Source organism: Neoarius graeffei, chromosome 9, assembly GCF_027579695.1.
Source record: "Neoarius graeffei isolate fNeoGra1 chromosome 9, fNeoGra1.pri, whole genome shotgun sequence".
In the NCBI taxonomy this organism is placed as follows: Eukaryota; Metazoa; Chordata; class Actinopteri; order Siluriformes; family Ariidae; genus Neoarius; species Neoarius graeffei.
This window is the reverse complement of record NC_083577.1, coordinates 21,708,650-21,727,444: the sequence shown is the minus strand read 5'-3', so window position 1 is coordinate 21,727,444 and position 18,795 is coordinate 21,708,650. Positions and strand designations below refer to the sequence as shown.

The window sequence follows — 18,795 nt, the reverse complement described above, 5'->3', positions numbered from 1 at the left end:
TCTTGCTGCCTAATATATCCCACCACTTGACAGGTGCCACTGTAATGAGATAATCAATGTTCACTACACCTCTCAGTGGTTTTAATGTTATGGCTAATCGGTGTATTGCAAATTATATTGAATTGCAAAAAAAACATATACAATAGACAACAATTTGAAATACATTTGAGTGATTTTTATGTTTTTAGAATTACATTGTCTGTCCGGGCGGCACGGTGGTGTAGTGGTTAGTGCTGTCGCCTCACAGCAAGAAGGTCCGGGTTCGAGCCCCGTGGCCGGCAAGGGCCTTTCTGTGTGGAGTTTGCATGTTCTCCCCGTGTCCGCATGGGTTTCCTCCGGGTGCTCCGGTTTCCCCCACAGTCCAAAGACATGCAGGTTAGGTTAACTGGTGACTCTAAATTGACCGTAGGTGTGAATGTGAGTGTGAATGGTTGTCTGTGTCTATGTGTCAGCCCTGTGATGACCTGGCGACTTGTCCAGGGTGTACCCCGCCTTTCACCCGTAGTCAGCTGGGATAGGCTCCGGCTTGCCTGCGACCCTGTAGAACAGGATAAAGTGGCTAGAGAGAGATGAGACATTGTCTGTCTGATTTTGTATTATCTTAATATATTGTGATTTACTTCACATTATGTACTCAATCATTTTTAAAGGTAAAAAGAAGTTTTGGGGTTTCACGCCTTCTGTGATGTGAATAAAAGAAAACAAACGAACAGCAAACTGGCCTATTCATATGGCTGTCTGTGGCTCCGTTGATTAAAATTTCAATCACGTAATTAGCAATGTGAAATGAAATTCATCTACAACACAGCCTTGTTTTTTTGGGTTACATTAACATAAAAGCATTTCAGATTGCATTTCAGTAAAATCCCAGACACACATGATCAAATGTGGCTCTGTGTGTGTGTAATATAAAAAACTACACTTTTTAAAATTAACTGTTCTTGGAAAGAATTCCTTTGTATCCTGTACTGATGCATGTAGTTTTTACTACTGTTGTTGTGAAGACTACCTAACCGAGACCAAGGCAAGAGAGTCAAGACCAGGAACAGACCAGTGTATATGCAGGGGGGTGGGGGAGGGGTGACGACCATTAACAGTTAGACATTTTTAAAATCAGCAATGAGTCATGTTACTGGTCACATTTGAGGCAGGAAGCTTTGCATCCAATCACAGTAACGATGTTTACAAATAAATCCGACAATGCACAGGCAATTTAGTGAAATCCACACAGCTGTGGTCTTGACTGGTCTTGAAATAAATTCCCGAGTCTCTATATCCGAGACCGAGACAAGACTGAATAAAAATGTGGTTGATTCCAAGACAAGTCCGAGACCTTCACAAAGTGGTCTCAAGACTGGTCACAAGTACTACAATAAGTTTTTGCCATATATACACAGTGGCTTGCATAAATATTCACCCCAAGGACCTTGACAACACCATTCCTACAGTGAAGCACGGGGGTGGTAGCATCATGTTGAGCATTACTCTTGGTTTCTTCTCTGACTACTCACTGACCTTTGGTGGATGATATCCTCTAGGCAAAGTGTATCCATCCATCATGTATAGCTGCTTATCCTGTACAGGGTTGCAGGCAAGCTGGAGCCTATCCCAGCTGACGGTGGACAAGAGGCGGGGTACACCCTGGATAAGTCACTAGGTCATCACAGGGCAGGCAAAGTGTACTTATATTGAAATCATGTGACAACTGCACACCAGGTAAACTCCATTCAAGTAATTAGATCATTTTGATTACCTAATTGGCAGCACCAGAACTAATTTTACATTACATGGCGTTTAGCAGATGTTCTTATCCAGAGCGATGTACAACGAGTGCAAAAGTTAGGTACACAAAGTGCTGAACTTCTAGCCAAGAAAGTTATTGTGCCAACTGAACAAGTGACAGCAATACCTAGTATTTCAATATGGTATCTGGTATTTCAATATGCTGTTGAAGTACCAATACTCAAACAGCCAGGGAAACAAACCAACCATATAAAGTATAACCAAATAAAGAACTCAATGGCTAACCCCAGGTTAGACTGTACACAGCTTAGGTTGGTCTAGACTGAAACGCAGTTACACAGTGGGCAGGGAAGAAGGGGAGAGGTGCAATCTGAAGAGGTTAGTCTTCAGTCTGCACTTGAAGGTGGTCAGGGAGTCGGCAGTTCTGACCTCAGTGGGAAGGGAATTCCACCAATGGGGAATCAGGAGTGGAGAGGAGGAGGGGCCAGGCGACAAGTAGCAGTGGCGTGTAGGGATCTGGCTGGCGTGTAGGGGTAGAATAGACTCTAGAGGTATGCTGGCTCTAACCCCTTGAGAGCCAATTTAGAGGTTTCACACCAAATGGGGGCGAATACTTATGCATTCACAAAATGCATGCTTGTTTTTTGTGTGTAGAAAATTTTGCAAACCGTATTGATTTGTTTCTCTGCAATTTCAACATTATGGTTTATTTTATATGGATTCATATCTGGTTGTAACACTACAAAATGTGAAAAAAAGTTCAAGGGGACTGGAATTCCTACTGTATGTATCCATGTGTTGAGGCATTACTCTTGCTATTCTTCCTTTTTTTTTTTAAGTTTGCGTTTTCTAAATATCTGTCATATCCTGTTCAACCGTATGTACACAGAAGTGAGACTTGAAACACTTTCTCAGTTAGTCTAATCATCACACAGCTTCACATTAAGTGTATGAAATCCCCTGAGCAGAAAGGCAGCATGGGTAGACTTTTACCCATCTAGTATATCATGTACGGGATGAGCATCGTTTTCATCTACGACTCCCACCCCTCCACATGATAACACATCATCAGGGCTTAAGCATTTCCTGGCAGACAGCCTCATGAAGGAAAGAGCTTCACAGGAAAAAATGAAAGTGCTTGTTTTAACACCATGCTTGCATGTTTGTCTTCGCAGGTACAATCCAAACCACAGAGGGAACCATTAGTGGTGAGTTTTGTTCTTTTATTAGACATTAAGCATTTTCCTTTTGCTGCCTTTTTTTTTTTTTGCTGGAGTATCTTTCACGTTCTTAAGAACAATTGTTCTTTCAGCAACAGGGCTAAAAATGCATTGTTTTTAGATATTTATACACACAGGCTCAAGTTGTTTTTCTGTGCTGTTTTTTATTCCTGTCGAGGTGCGAGATTGATTGGAAACAAACTGTTCACAGGAGCTTTAATTTCCTCATTAATAGAAAATAGTTTTGTCTGGTACAGGTAAATATTCTCTAAAATTATGTACACCTCTAAAAAGGTATTCTCTAAAACCTTATGTACACCTTATGCCTGGTCAAGAAAAAACAGTCACACACTCGAATATGCCCTGTGATGACCTGGCGACTTGTCCAGGGTGTACCCCGCCTTTCGCCCGTAGTCAGCTGGGATAGGCTCCAGCTTGCCTGCGACCCTGTAGAACAGGATAAAGCGGCTAGAGATAATGAGATGAGATGAGATGAGACACTCGAATATTTCATTGGACCACCTTTAGCCTTGATGATGGCACGCATTTGCTGTGGCATTGTTTCAACAACCTTATGCAAAATCACAGCATTTGTTTCCATCCAGAGTTGCATTAGTTTTTCACAGAGCTCTTGTTTTGATGACGGGAGAGTTGAAACACTCTGTAAAGTCTTCTCCAGCATCCCAAAGACTTTCAATGGGGTTAAAGTGCATATTCTGGGCCAATTTCGTGTTGTTGTTTTTTTTAATGAAGGTATGTCCCTTTACACACTCATCCAGAAGGGTAATTTTGCACAAGGCCATCTGTCTACAGCAGAAAAAAATAAAATAACAAAACGCATCTGGAAAAATCCCAAGGGAGTCTGGAGCCAGAATCGTGTCGTTACCTGCGGAAGCGTCAGCAGGCTGCGAGAGCTTTGCACGGTTTCAGTGCACAGCCTGTGTAGACCAAGCGCTCCCATTTCTCTCTCATTGTCCAGTCTTTTGGAAAACGATGAGTACTAATCCCATCAAGATTGGTGTTGCTACACCCTCCTACGATACATCTGTTAACCATTTTAATAATTACGTGATAACATTGAAGAAATTTACAGAAAACCACCAGGTTGTTTTCTCATAAACAAACCAGCGCTGACGTAGGATTCAGAGGGAGGTGTCCCGCAGATGACGTCACAAAAATCAATGTTTCCCGGGAAATTCAAATGCCAAGTTTTTTTCAGAAGCAGACCAATTCGCCTCAAATGGCTTGATTTCAACTGAATTTTTCTGGTATTGCGCAAGGTAAAAAAAAATTGCAGAGAATGCAGAATGTTTCAGATATTTGACCAAAGTTTAATATAAAATAGGAGAATTACATTGATCTTGCTCCTGAATTTACCTGTGATATGCACTTTAAGGTTGAGGACTCTGTGGTAGCCAATTCATGTGTGAAAATGATTCCTCATGCTCTCTGAACCACTCTTTCACTATTTGAGCCCTAATTTTATGCTTGTGTCATCAGGGAAGAAAAAAAAATCCATTGATGTGGTGATAACCTGGTCATTCAGTACATTCAGGTCGTCAACTGACTTCATTTTATTGCCCCATAATGTTGCTGAGGCTCGACCTGACCAACTGAAGCAACTCCAGATCATAACACTGTCTCCAGAGGCTTGTACAGTGGCCACTATGCATGATGGTGCATTGCTTCATGAGCTTACCTTCTTACCCTGACACACCCATCGTTCAGGAATGGGGTCAATCTGGATTTATCAGATGACATGACCTTTTTCCATTGCTCCAGAGTCTAATCTTTATGCTTCCTAACAAACTGGAGCCTTTTCTCCTGATAAGTCTCATTAAAACAAGTGGTTTTCTTATCAACACACAGCTGACTAGTCCCAGTCCTGTGAGTTCTCATCACATTGTGAGCATGGAAATGCTCTTAATTTCACTATTAAACATAGCCGTGAGTCCTACTGTTGTGGTTTTTTTTTTTTTTTTTTAACAATTTGACTTCATCAAGCATCTAAGTGATCTCTGATCATAGTCAGTCAGGATCTTTTCCCAACCACATTTTGTTCCATGAAGTTGATGTTCACCATTATCCTTCCAGGTTTTAATGTGTTGGATAGTCCTTAACCCAATTCCAGTCATTTCAGGAATCTCCTTAGTTGTTTTCTTTGCTTGACATTTATTGCAGGATAATAATTTGACCCTCCTGAAACACAGTAACATCTTTTTCATGACTACGGGATACATCTTCCTAGATGGCTATTTAGGAAATGAGAAGCTACTCACTGCATCAGGCCCTGTCCACACGGCAACGGATTCAGATGAATCTGATAAAATTGTTTATCGTTTCGGCCTGGCGTCCACACGGCACCAGCGTTTTGGGTGCCCCAAAACGAAATCTTTTGAGAACGGGTTCCAGAGTGGAAAAATCTGGCAACAGCGCCGTTGCAAAGTCGTCTGGATGAGTAGAACGGATTTGTTTACAATGACATCACAACCACATGACAATCCCGCCAGCAAAAATAGGGGGAAAAAAAGGAGCGATCTCACCTCTTCAGATGTTGGTTTAAATCCGACAATACATTCCTCAAAAAGGGCGTAGAAGAACAAAGTAATCCATCAACGTGTAGCATTCAATTTATTCCGGACCATTAAAGAATTCTGGAGGATCTCAGAATGTTGGCATACTGGCTTCCATCTACCCCCATTCATTCCTCTCTCTCTCTCTCTCTCTCTCTCTCTCCCCCCATTCATTCCTCTTTCCGCATCTCCATTCAAAAAACGAGCACGTGATTTAAAGGGACTATAGCCATAGGACAGGGAGTGAGAAGGTGTGCGCGTGTGACAGTGACAGGGAAGAACCTAGGCTCATGCTCGCCCTGAATTTCTCTTAAAGTGAAGGCAGAAGAACGTTCAGCGCCTGGCCAGGCTTTCTATGTATTAATTTACATAGACGTTTTAATATGAAATATAAATAAGTGTCTTAGACAATAGATACTATTTTGCGCTACTGATTAATAATCAAAACTTTATGTGGCTGATGCTACAGAAGAAGGGGTTTATGCGCATGCATCTACTTCTATTGTTCTGGTGTCTCCGATGGGACCGTCTTACAGCGCACGTAGTGGTGTGGCATGTGTATTGCATCGTTTTCAGCAAGCGTTGCGTTGCCATATGAACCTGATATTTTACTGATCCGTTGCCCATGTGGACGCGATATTAAAAAAAAAAATCTCGTTGCCGTTGTTGTGTGGATGTAGCCTCAGTTAGGGTTAAAAGAATTATTGCAGCTTAAACACAATCACTGCAATAATTATCCATTCAAAGGCAGTTAACTATTTGCTTATTACAATCCAAATGGTGACCTCTTTTTTGGGGCCAGGCACTGTTAAAAATTTAGTTCTGATGTGATAAATGAGAAATATTTAGTTAGATTTCTTAGATATGAAGTCACAAGGATGGCGATAACCCTCAGGCAAAGCTCAGACAACACTTGTAGTAATTCTATCGAGTAAGAGAGATTAATATTAATGGGATATTACTACAACATTCAGCCAAATTAAGTTGTAAGAAGTGTGACTGGCAATCCCAAATTTTTATTTATATATACTTTGCAAACTTTTTGTCCAAGTGACCACTTAACTAATATACATTTGAGTTATTCCACGAGTCATACATGAGCTGAGTTGGCTATAAGCCTTGTACGACAAGATTGAGTGGACTGTTTTATTCTATCCACATTCACTGGATTTTGAGAAACAGACCATTTTATTTTTTGCAAAGTCGATAAACTATATGCAAAACATCCAACAAAATCACTTCCGCTTAGAATGTGAACATACCAGTGAAATGACAGCAGCAATTTGTGAAAAATGCAATAATTTTTGAAAAATAAAGATGTGTTCTTACCATCAAATACTTTTTATTCTATTTTTTTGTAATTTTTGGGGTTTTGTTTTCGAGTAGAGCTTTTATTTCATCCTCAGTTGGTTCAGCAACATGCTCCACCATTTTGTTTTTCTCTACTCATGGTATATGAGCTGATATCATAGTAGAGTAGCCAATTAGAGTGCATGATTGCTCATATCCAATGAATGTGGATAGAATAAGTAAATCAATTTTATATATCTCATCTCATTATCTCTAGCCGCTTTATCCTGTTCTACAGGGTCGCAGGCAAGCTGGAGCCTATCCCAGCTGACTACGGGCGAAAGGTGGGGTACACCCTGGACAAGTCGCCAGGTCATCACAGGGCTGACACATAGACACAGACAACCATTCACACTCACATTCACACCTACGGTCAATTTAGAGTCACCAGTTAACCTAACCTGCATGTCTTTGGACTGTGGGGGAAACCGGAGCACCCGGAGGAAACCCACGCGGACACGGGGAGAACATGCAAACTCCACACAGAAAGGCCCTCGCCGGCCACGGGGCTCGAACCCGGACCTTCTTGCTGTGAGGCGACAGCGCTAACCACTACACCACCGTGCCGCCCCAATTTTATATATTAAAAAAAAAAAAATCAGGACATGTTTTCAACAGCATAAGTCATCAAAGCCTTAAGTCTCTGCTTTTTCCTTTACTGCTTTTGTTGGAGAGGAAGAAAAGTGTTCAAAATTGTCCAGTAATGTCATTAATGGAGCAGAATATGTCCGCACTAAACACAATGCAGTAAGTGTTTGATGACAGCCATGCGACTCACCATAATGTGTGATTAGGCCTTAATTGTCCCTCTTTAGTGGAGCCTAGTACTGATTGACTCTTATTTTCTTTTACATGTAAATGTTTAAATGCTACATTTGTGGCTCGATCTGCCCTGTCTGTCCTTCAGCAAAAGTTGAGTCGAGGTAGGCAGATGTTCCCTGTGCAATAATTCATGATTATCTTCAATCGTTTCCTTTAACGAGGTTTTTGTCCCCACGGTGGCAGAGACGATGAGGCGCAGTGCCACACAGTGAGGGGACAGCTGTCTATAAAAACAAAGCTTCATGAAAAATTCACAGATGTTATAATAACAAAGTCAGAGGAAGGTAAATAATTAATAGAGGTCAGGATGTGGTGGATACGGTGTTTTGATTGGGAAGGAAAAATGGAGCTTGGATCACCTCTTCAGACATCATCGTAATAAAGTGGGCTGATGATCATTTACGGATTATGAGAAGCGAAACAAAATGAGTATCATTTGACCTGAAATGATGAGGTTTGGATTTGAATCAAGTAAAATAGCTTGCACATTTGTCATCAAGAAATACTAATAAAGGTTTTTGTTTGTTTTTTTTAATCTTAGAAGACTCGGACGGCGTCTACTTCAAAGTCATAATTGGTGGTAAGTTAAAGAAGACGTTTAAATAACATTTTCTTTCTGATGTGTTTATCCAACAGCTTGCACGAAGCACACCGAGGTCTCTTAATTTCGAAACGGCTTTTGAGGAGAGCAGTAATGCTGTGTGTATATATATATTTTTTTAATCATAGGAGGTATCGTGTCCTCCTAGCGAAGCTGCTTACTCAGATCACTCCAGTCTGAGGTATTACAGAGCTATTACGGCTAGCCTTACAGAGCTATGAAGTCCAAGAGCCGATATAAAACGTTGTCACTTTCTGATGAAGGAACTCATAAAAGGCCAGGTCTGTGTGCCAGAAACATTAAGGTGCTTCACTCTAAGTGCGCGCCATCCTGACCTAATGCTTCCAATTTTCTGCTCTGCGACTTGCAGCGGTGTTGTGCCTGTAAAAAGCTCAGCATTTTGCCCTGAAGAAGAAAGATCATTTCTGCATTCGATCCCTTTTACCAGCAGAACACTTCCCATAGGTTATACAAGGTGAAAGAATCAGTATCAATATAAGGGCCACCATTCTCACTTAATTCCCACAGAAAGCATCAGTACTGAGATACATAGACAGGTTACTAATTAGATTTGTTAAAACTCCACAGGACCTCCAACACTTTTTAAGGTAAGTGAATCTGCAAATTATGGCACGAGGCCACTGGTGTGCTTAATGGAGAGTTTTTAAGTCTTCAGAGCATGATATAGCTTTATAAAATGTATGTATTTAAATATGTCTGCTACACTCACCGGCCACTTTAATAGGAACTTGTTCTTGATTCTAAGATTCCTGTTCTTGGCTGCAGGAGTGGAACCCAATGTGTTGTTCTGCTGTTGCATGCTGCAGACCTGTTTACTCCTACGATTTGTCCGTAGTTCCTACGATTTTTCAAAACAAAATACGGACTACGAATTCTTGTCCAAAAACTACGATTTATGGCCGAAATGTTGCCAAATGTTATCATGACTTACTTTATAATCGTATTTATTGTGGGAATCGAACATCGATCGTATAGTCATGGGCGCGGCCATGTTTAATCACGTTTAAGCCACGTTTACCGTACGTTGCATTGAATGCCATAATTGAGTTGCCATAAATGCATGTTCAGTTATTAACCAATGTCAAACTCTGTTAACTTGAAATTAAAGTTTTTTGATGTTGACATTTTTTTCTTGTTTTGTCAAGTTGCCAGGTATCAATGACTTGTGATTTGTTAGTAAAGAGTGTGAGATCAGTATAGCTGCCAATCAAGTATTAAGTAGCCTATTAGAGCATAGTATGGTCTCTGAAATATTTTTTTCTTATTGTAGCATCCTAAATAAGTATTACTGCTAGTCTTCTTGTTATTTCAGAGATACTGAAATAATGAAACGTATGAGGAGTCAACAAGTAGACCTTAGAGTCTAGGCTTGGTAATATGAGGATTATGGAGCAGATCTAGAATCTTACATGGGTTTGCTTTTTGGTTCTCACAGGTGCTTAACTTGACAGAAAAAATAAGACCAGTGCTAGATTTTAATTTTTAAAATTTTGTTCATGTAATCTATCACTTACTTTCAACTTGAATGAGTACTATTATCTAATAGGCTGCTTTCTACTTTTTGTCTTCGATACAATACATAGATTGGACCCCAGTAAAATTCCTACTGACAGCTTACCAAAACTACTGACAAGATACTGCAAGACTACTGACAGGGCAAATTTGGGGTAAACAGGTCTGATGCTGAGATGCTTTTCTTCTCAGCACGGTTGTAAAGAGTGATATTATATGAGTTATTATATCCTTTCTGGCAAAAAAGCTCGAACTAATCTGGCCATTTTCCTCTGACCTCTCTTATCCACAAGGCGTTTGTTTCCACCCACAGAATTGTAACTCACTCAATGTTTGTTTTTCGCACCATTCTGTGTAAACTCTAGAGACGTGTTTGTGTGAGAGAACTCCAGGAGATCAGCAGTTTCTGAAATACTCAAACCGCCACAGTGAAAGAAAGTCACACTTTCTTCGAGATCGCAATTTTTCCCGTTCTGATGTTTTGAACATTTTTGTGAACGTTAACTGAAACGCTTGATTTGTATCTGCATGATTTGATGCATTGTTGCTGTCAAGGGCAGGGGCGCCGCTAGGGAGGGAAAGTTAGGATGATTCTAAGGGCCTGGCACTGACAGGGGGGCCTGTGAGGGATATTAATATTATTTTAATAGTATTGCCTTGTGTAAGTTTTTGAAATAAAATATTTCATTTCATCTGTTAAAATATGCAAATTATACATGGTTATGATTTGCTATAACCTTTTCCTAGGGCGGCACGGTGGTGTAGTGGTTAGCGCTGTCGCCTCACAGCAAGAAGGTCCGGGTTTGAGCCCCGTGGCCGGCGAGGGCCTTTCTGTGCGGAGTTTGCATGTTGTCCCCGTGTCCGCGTGGGTTTCCTCCGGGTGCTCCGGTTTCCCCCACAGTCCAAAGACATGCAGGTTAGGTTAACTGGTGACTCTAAATTGACCGTAGGTGTGAGTGTGAATGGTTGTCTGTGTCTATGTGTCAGCCCTGCGATGGCCTGGCGACTTGTCCAGGGTGTACCCCGCCTTTCGCCCGTAGTCAGCTGGGATAGGCTCCAGCTTGCCTGCGACCCTGTAGAACAGGATAAAGCGGCTACAGATAATGAGATGAGAACATTTTCCTTGAATTATTTATGATATTGTCATTTCACCCCTCCACCCTTTTTACTAATGATACAGTCTGATTCTGGGAGCGGGACACATGAAATGTGTAGCTCCGTGTCTGCACAGCGCTGCTATTAGCGCAGCTCAGATCAGCTGTCAGTTTTTCTACATGCGCAACAGAGGTGTACATTCTAGAAGTTGCTTAGCAGGAGCAGGTGTGATGGTGGTGAGATAAATTATGAAGTCCGGATATCAAAAACGGAAGGAGAAGCAGCAGAAAGCTGAAAGGGAGAAAAAGGGTCGACAATTGGTGACTCAGTTTTTCCCAAAGAAAGAGAGCCTATTATTCACTGACACTCGATGCCATTACAACATACTAGCTAATGATAGACTAGCAGATTTCATTTTAACCTAGTTGGAATATCAAGACAACACTTTTCAATAAGCAGTGCAGGGTCATTTTATTTAAATACCTCACGTTTATTGCCATGGAAGAGCAGATGAATGTAAAGTAGAAGGTCTGCACAGAACTAGCTAAACTTGTGCAATAAACTAGCCTACTGGACTAATACATGAGATAAAATATTAGGCTAGCCTACATGATACTGGTGCTAATAACTGGTTTCAAAACTAATAAGGTGCCCTCAACATACGAGCCATTCCACTGAATCGGTGCCATTTCCGTCCCTAGAAAATTATATGTATAAATGCACATAAAAATGTACTTTAAAATACATTTCCTTATTATGCAGAATGTCCTGCACATTGATCTGATTTCAAATTTAAGATATATAATTGTAAGGATTAATAAAAACTACCTAAAACACTGAAAAATAGCATGTTACCTGTCCCCGCACTCTAACTTTATACTTAACTATGAAATATTATGATTAAAATCCTTCAGAAACAGTATTTCTTTTGCACTGTTGTGTGACTCCATATCCTATCCATGGTTTAAATATATTTTTTCATAAGAAATCCACAATATCTTAGTTAAAATACACATTTTAGTCGTGTCCCTGGGTTTTCACTCAGTCCTGTTACCCAAACATATTACCCCATCTGACAAATTTGGAACATTCCATAAATCACATGCTCAACAGGAAGTTACATCATTGTGTCTTCTGAAGGCCATGGGAAGACCAAAAGTTAGTTCTCTCATTTGCTTTGCTGTATATTTGATGATTTTTTTAACTTTGATAAGGTCAATGTCAACATACTGTCCTGTTACTTAAATTATTTCTTAGATGATATTTGTTTATTTTAAAAATACAGATTTTTGGTAAATCACTAGAATGTGCTAAGTGTGGTCATACTATTAGCGATGACGCCATGTGGCTTAATTCCATGTATTAGCTAATCCTAGGCTAAAAACTCAGTCTTGTTACTTTCAGAGTTTTGGTAACAGGACTGGGAAAAAAATGCAGCCATCTTTGACTTCCAAACCTTGTAACATAGCCTGAGGTTGACCAATACACATTTTGAATAGTTAAATATGTGTGTTATTATAATCAGTGTTGAAAAGATACAGTATATAACAAATTAAGTTTAATTTGGGAGTGGTACAACAAGCAAATGGCACCCATTCGGTGGAATGTCCCATACACAGATTCAGCCTCAGGAATAGGACCCCAGCCCTCAACCCAAATCCCAGTTGAAGGAGAAGGAGGTGAGCAATACAATCCATGAATAAAGGATTTAGGGTTAAAAACTATTTTAATTGCTAGGCTACAATAAGCAGCATTAGACTATTAAGACTTAAAGGAACAGTCCACTGTACTTCCATAATGAAATATGCTCTTATCTGAATTGAGACGAGCTGCTCCGTACCTGTCCGAGCTTTGCACGACCTCCCAGTCAGTCAGATGCAGTCAGACTGCTGTCACTCCTGTTAGCAATGTAGCTAGGCTCAGCATGGCCAATGGTATTTTTTGGGGCTGTAGTTAGATGCGACCAAACTCTTCCGCATTTTTCCTGTTTACATAGGTTTATATGACCAGTGATATGAAACAAGTTCAGTTACACAAATTGAAACGTAGCGATTTTCTATGCTATGGAAAGTCCGCACTATAATGACAGGCATACTAACACCTTCTGCGCGCTTCGGCAGCGCACTGATACGGAGCTCAGATATCAATGCGCTGCTGAAGCGCGCAGAAGGTGTTAGTACGCCTGTCATTATAGTGCGGACTTTCCATAGCATAGAAAATCGCCACGTTTCAATTTGTGTAACTGGACTTCTTTCATATTACTGGTCATATAAACCTATGTAAACAGGGAAAACACAGAAGAGTTTGGTCGCATCTAACTACAGCCCCAAAAAATACCATTGGCCATACTGAGCCTAGCTACATTGCTAACAGGAGTGACAGCGCGTCTGACTGCGTCTGACTGACTGGGAGGTCGCGCAAAGCTCGGACAGGTACGGAGCAGCTCGTCTCAATTCAGATAAGAGCATATTTCATTATGGAAGTACGGTGGACCGTTCCTTTAAATTAAAATGAAAAGACATTTCTTTTATGAGCAACTATTCTTGGGTAACTTGGTATGGAGTTCATTCAATCAAAATGTTCATGTGTTGAGAGAACTTGAATGCATTACTGTCTCAGTAGCATCTTAGTGGATTTATAACAGATTCTGTATTATGCACATTATGGATACTTCAGAGCCAGGGCCCTCCTCAGGCCATAATTAAGTCTAGATGTTTTGCCATTGTTCATGTGTGGATTTGTTGATATTAAGTATTTAACTTTAATATTTTGCACATTAGCTGTGGTCATAGATATCACTGCTATTGTTCATGTGTGGATTTATTGATACTGTTGCTAAGTATTTAACTTGAATATTTGAACATTTGCTGTGTTTTCTAACAAACATGTGATGCCTAAAAGAAACCAAAAACACTTAGTGGATTTCTTGCAGTGCACTATGTAATTGTGTGTGTGTATGTGTGTGTATATATATATATATATATATATATATATATATATATATATATATATATATATATATAAAACTAGTGTAGTTATTCATCAAGGCATACATTTGATCACATACAATAAGTCAATAAATGGAGGAAACGAAGGAATACATTTTGTAATCCTGATTATTGATGATGTTTGCTGGAGGGCTCTGGAGTATCCATAATGTGCATACAGAATGTTATAAATCCATACTGATACAGTGATGCATGCAATTTCTCTCAACACAAACATTTGGATTGAATGAATTCCATAGGCTACTGAGTGGCCTAATAATAGTTGCTCATAAAAGAAAATATATATATATATATATATATATATATATATATATATATATATATATCTTCCATATACATCATGGAATTTTCATTTTAAGGCAACAGTCTATTCAGTCTAATTCTGACAGTTCTGCATTTAAAATGTTCATATACCAAATAATTGTATCACCTAAACTTGCTCGCTAGCTGATCACATGCATAGTAAAGTAGAAGTGCCAGCCAAAAACAGACTTCGAATTCAGTTGCTTGCGCTTGAAAATTTTACCGGGGGGCTAGGGTGCATCAGTTGCCCCCTAAAAATGAAAATTTCCTCCGATCATGATGCATTTTTGTTTTTATGTCCCTTTTGGTAAGAAAACACACTGGGTGAAATATTTTGACAAAATTCAAAAGTTTAATGGTGGCACCAGGAGCTCAAAGTTATGGAAAAAGCTGCTATTTTATGACTTTTATGACAAAATTTCGATCACTTTTCATGAAACATTATGGCACCTTATAGAGTATACCAAATATCTTAGGTACACATTTTTAGTACATATTCTAAATATATTATCAAGCACAGTTTGAGTTTTAGCTATTCATTGAATCATTGTTCAACTACTTTTAAACAATACAAATGTATTATGAATCACATTAATGCTTCTCAATCCCTTGCAAAGGTTCTTAACATGATCTCTGGGTCACAAGAAATCAATAAATGGAGTCCAACATTGTGATTCAAACCTTACGCGAAAACATAAAAGCGGTTTTTGGCAAAAAATGAACCTCATGGTGCCACCATTAGACTTTTGAATATGGTCAAAAAGGATGTCTTTATTGGTGAAAAGGAGCACCCAAACAAAAATGCATCAGATTTTATGAAAGTGAGGGCAACTGATGCACCCTAGGGGGGGGCCCTAAATTGTAATCTTTCATAGGGCCCAAGATTTCTAGCGGTGCCCCTGGTCAAGGGATTGGCTGATTTAGAGAACTGTATCAAACAGATAGCAGGTGGATGTAGGGGTGTTCCGAATAAAGTGGCCAGGGAGTGTATGTTTGTTAGCCGATTGTTAACATGTACTGTAAGGAAACGCAATCATATTCATCTCCTGTTCGACAGCCGTCATTGCTGCCATAGTCCTGGTCTTCATCTGCGTGCTCTTGGTGCTCCTTCGCTACATGTACCAACACAAGGGCACCTACCACACCAACGAGGCCAAGGGGAGTGAGTTCGCCGAGACCGCAGATACAGCCCTCCAGGGAGATCCGGCTCTTCAAGATGCCGTTGACGAGAGCAAGAAGGAGTATTTCATATGAGTCCTGGAGAGACTAAGTTCCAAAGCCATGGCTTAAATCGGTTTGCAACCTGAACAAATTTTACAGCCTCCAATGTGATCAAAGTTTAGTCACATGGTTAAGTTCACTGCCAAAGCTTATACACTCTCTTATATTCATTATTATGGAACAAACAGAAATTTACACACACACACACACACACACAGAACTGTAAATATTTTGCCTAGCAGACCAGATTTGGAGGAATGGGTCACCCAAGGGTGTCAAACTGAAACTGCACATGTTTTGGTTGAGAAAAGAGAAGAGCAATCATGTGCATTTGACACGAATGAAGGCAAACATGGAATATGAAATGACAAATAGCAAAAGAGAGAAAAAGGGCAGGAAGTGACTGACTTTAATGCTGTGGAGGTGTTATCTATCTTTTGCATGCAAATAAGATGAAATCTTCCGATGTGTCTGTGTTTATTGCTGACAATCAGTGGTGTTGTTTAACTATGTACTGGATCGGAGACAAGACGGCATGCATTCACTAAGAAACCAGACACAGTGTACAAATTACTGTTTGTTTGTTTAAAATTTTGTACACCAGTATACTGGATTTTGAAATGAAATAATGACTTTGAAGTTAAACACACCAATTTTAAATGTAATTTCATATTTATGATCCATCCTTTTCAGTAAACATAATTGAGCCAATTAACATAATTGTAACTTCAGCTATCACAGTAGCATAGCGTCTCAAGATGTTTATCAAGGTAAATTAAGGCTGACTTGCTTTTCATACACTACCGTTCAAAAGTTTGGGGTCACCCAGACAATTTTGTGTTTTCCATGAAAAGTCACACTTTTATTTACCGCCATAAGTTGTAAAATGAATAGAAAATATAGTCAAGACATTTTTCTGGCCATTTTGAGCATTTAATCGACCCCACAAATGTGATGCTCCAGAAACTCAATCTGCTCAAAGGAAGGTCAGTTTTATAGCTTCTCTAAAGAGCTCAACTGTTTTCAGCTGTGCTAACATGATTGTACAAGGGTTTTCTAATCATCCATTAGCCTTCTGAGGCAATGAGCAAACACATTGTACCATTAGAACACTGGAGTGAGAGTTGCTGGAAATGGGCCTCTATACACCTATGGAGATATTGCACCAAAAACCAGACATTTGCAGCTAGAATAGTCATTTACCACATTAGCAATGTATAGAGTGGATTTCTGATTAGTTTAAAGTGATCTTCATTGAAAAGAACAGTGCTTTTCTTTCAAAAATAAGGACATTTCAAAGTGACCCCAAACTTTTGAATGGTAGTGTATTTTTGCCATTAAAGGAGAACTGAAGGCAACATTTTTTTTAATCAAAATTCTATTTCTCATTTTATTAAATATCGGAATGCATTTCTGACCGCTATTTTGTCAGTTATAGCAAGTTATGAGTGTTTGAAATATGCTCTGTAATATATCAGTCCATATGTCAAAGCAATGGCTGTAAATGAGATTCTTTGAGACCTGTTCGAGACATCATAGGACAGAAGTAAAATGTACAGCAGAAATCAAAGTGACCGACATCTGCCAACGTTGTGAAAAGACACACGCACCCTCTTTCGAATGCTGACGTAATCAAGCCAGAAGTTTTTTGTTTTGATAGCAATCAGGAAAGTTTGAAAAAAGTAGGCAGTAATCATCATTTAAACTAATTTTTACGCAATATTTCGCTTGGAAAACACTTTTCAACATGGCGGCGCTGACACGTCATGTTTCGAAGTCTCGCACAAGTCTCGTGAAGATCGTGCGGATAAGCGACGCCTGCCGTGAACCAAACGAACTAAATTCAACATGGCTAAAAACCGAATAGGCCAGTAAGTATAATATTTAATTGCAGTTAGTTGCCAATACGAGTCACGATATAAGGTTACTAAAACCGAAAACGTCATTGAAGAACACGTTAATTAAGAAATAAAGCAAGTTTAAAAATGACTGACTTCAGTTCCCCTTTAACTCCCTGAAATCTGCAATGGTGAGACAGGACCTTTATATACTCCTTTCCTCTGGGTATAAGCATTGCCCAGGCTTGAAATGTAGCTATATTTTGATTACAGCCCGAAATGCATGCTCGGTGAGCCCTGAAAAAGTTAAGTGAACACCATTTACTGAACGTCGAAGCATTTTGGTTGGATCTGGGCAGTTATGATGCTTCAGTTCACTTCAAAATTCATCCTGCTGCTGTTGTCACTCATCACATCAATAAAGTAAAGTGAGGCGGCTCGTCTGGCAACCAAAGCTGTCCGAGCCCAACCATGACACCACCTTGGGCATGTTTTACAGATGAGGCGGTGTGCTTTGGATCATAAAGTGTCTTTTCCTTCACCCTTTCCTCATTCCGTCACTGCTGCAGATTCCTTTTCATCTCCAATGGCCATAAGTCTCTGTCCTATAGTACAGTAATACTCTACAGCTAAAGCTCACCACCTGAATTTTAACTTCATAGTTTTTGTTACGTTTCAAATCTAGTGTGCTGGATAGCAGAGTATCTCTCTCACACATGCACGCACGCTAATTATATTTACATTTACAGCATGTGAAAGCCTTAATAACATGGGTTCAGTATTTACGAGTTATTTTAGACTCTTGAACACGTTCATGTATAACTGTTCAATCAAACTGCAATATAGAACATGAAGAAAACCTGTGATGTGATTTAGAAAAGCTCATAAGTGATAACGGGATGATATATGGTGTCTAGTTTCTGCTTTAACCCCTTAAGCTCCCTGGAGCTTAAGGGTCTGTGGGTCCCGACATGCTGCTTACTCTTATACCTTCATACCTGTTCCATTAGTTTCACTGTACTTACTGAATCATTTAAAGTAGCTACTGAATAATGTGCTTTAATAAGCCAGCTTTTATAAATGGCAAGATTTTTATTAAACAAGCTCTTGGCAAATCTTTTCTTGTGGGCAAAAAGAAAAGGTACACATTTTGTCCTCCTACCAGTGTTTTTTTTTACCTTGATAAGTTAATATTGTAAAGTGTTATTTCCATTTGTGCCTTTAAGCCTTCGAAATATCCAGATCAATGATCACTGGGTAACTGGGATTGAGATTAATGAAGGGATAAGAATGGGATGTGTAACGAAGTGTAAAAAGACTGATGAAACTCATTCAGGAGGCCTTAAAACTACCACTCAAGGAAGGATGGATGGATGGATAGAAATTGTATTGATTCCTAGGCAAATTTCAGTATTACAGTAGATGTAGAAAGATAAACATTCACAGTTAACCATAAATACAGTATGATAGCACAGTACAGTAGTAGTA

At 39.6% G+C, this 18,795-nt stretch overlaps 1 protein-coding gene across 1 annotated transcript in view; it reads left to right on the top strand.

The window, feature by feature from the left end:
• gypc (glycophorin C (Gerbich blood group)) overlaps window positions 1-18,455 on the top strand; it is a 74,025-nt gene extending 55,570 nt beyond the window's left edge. Inside the window, exons 3-5 of the mRNA XM_060929197.1 lie at window positions 2,919-2,951; window positions 8,250-8,288; window positions 15,306-18,455. Coding sequence (XP_060785180.1) covers window positions 2,919-2,951; window positions 8,250-8,288; window positions 15,306-15,502 — 269 coding nt within the window. The 3' untranslated portion in view covers window positions 15,503-18,455. The remainder of the gene's footprint in view (window positions 1-2,918; window positions 2,952-8,249; window positions 8,289-15,305) is intronic.
• The last annotated feature ends 340 nt before the right edge of the window (window positions 18,456-18,795 follow it).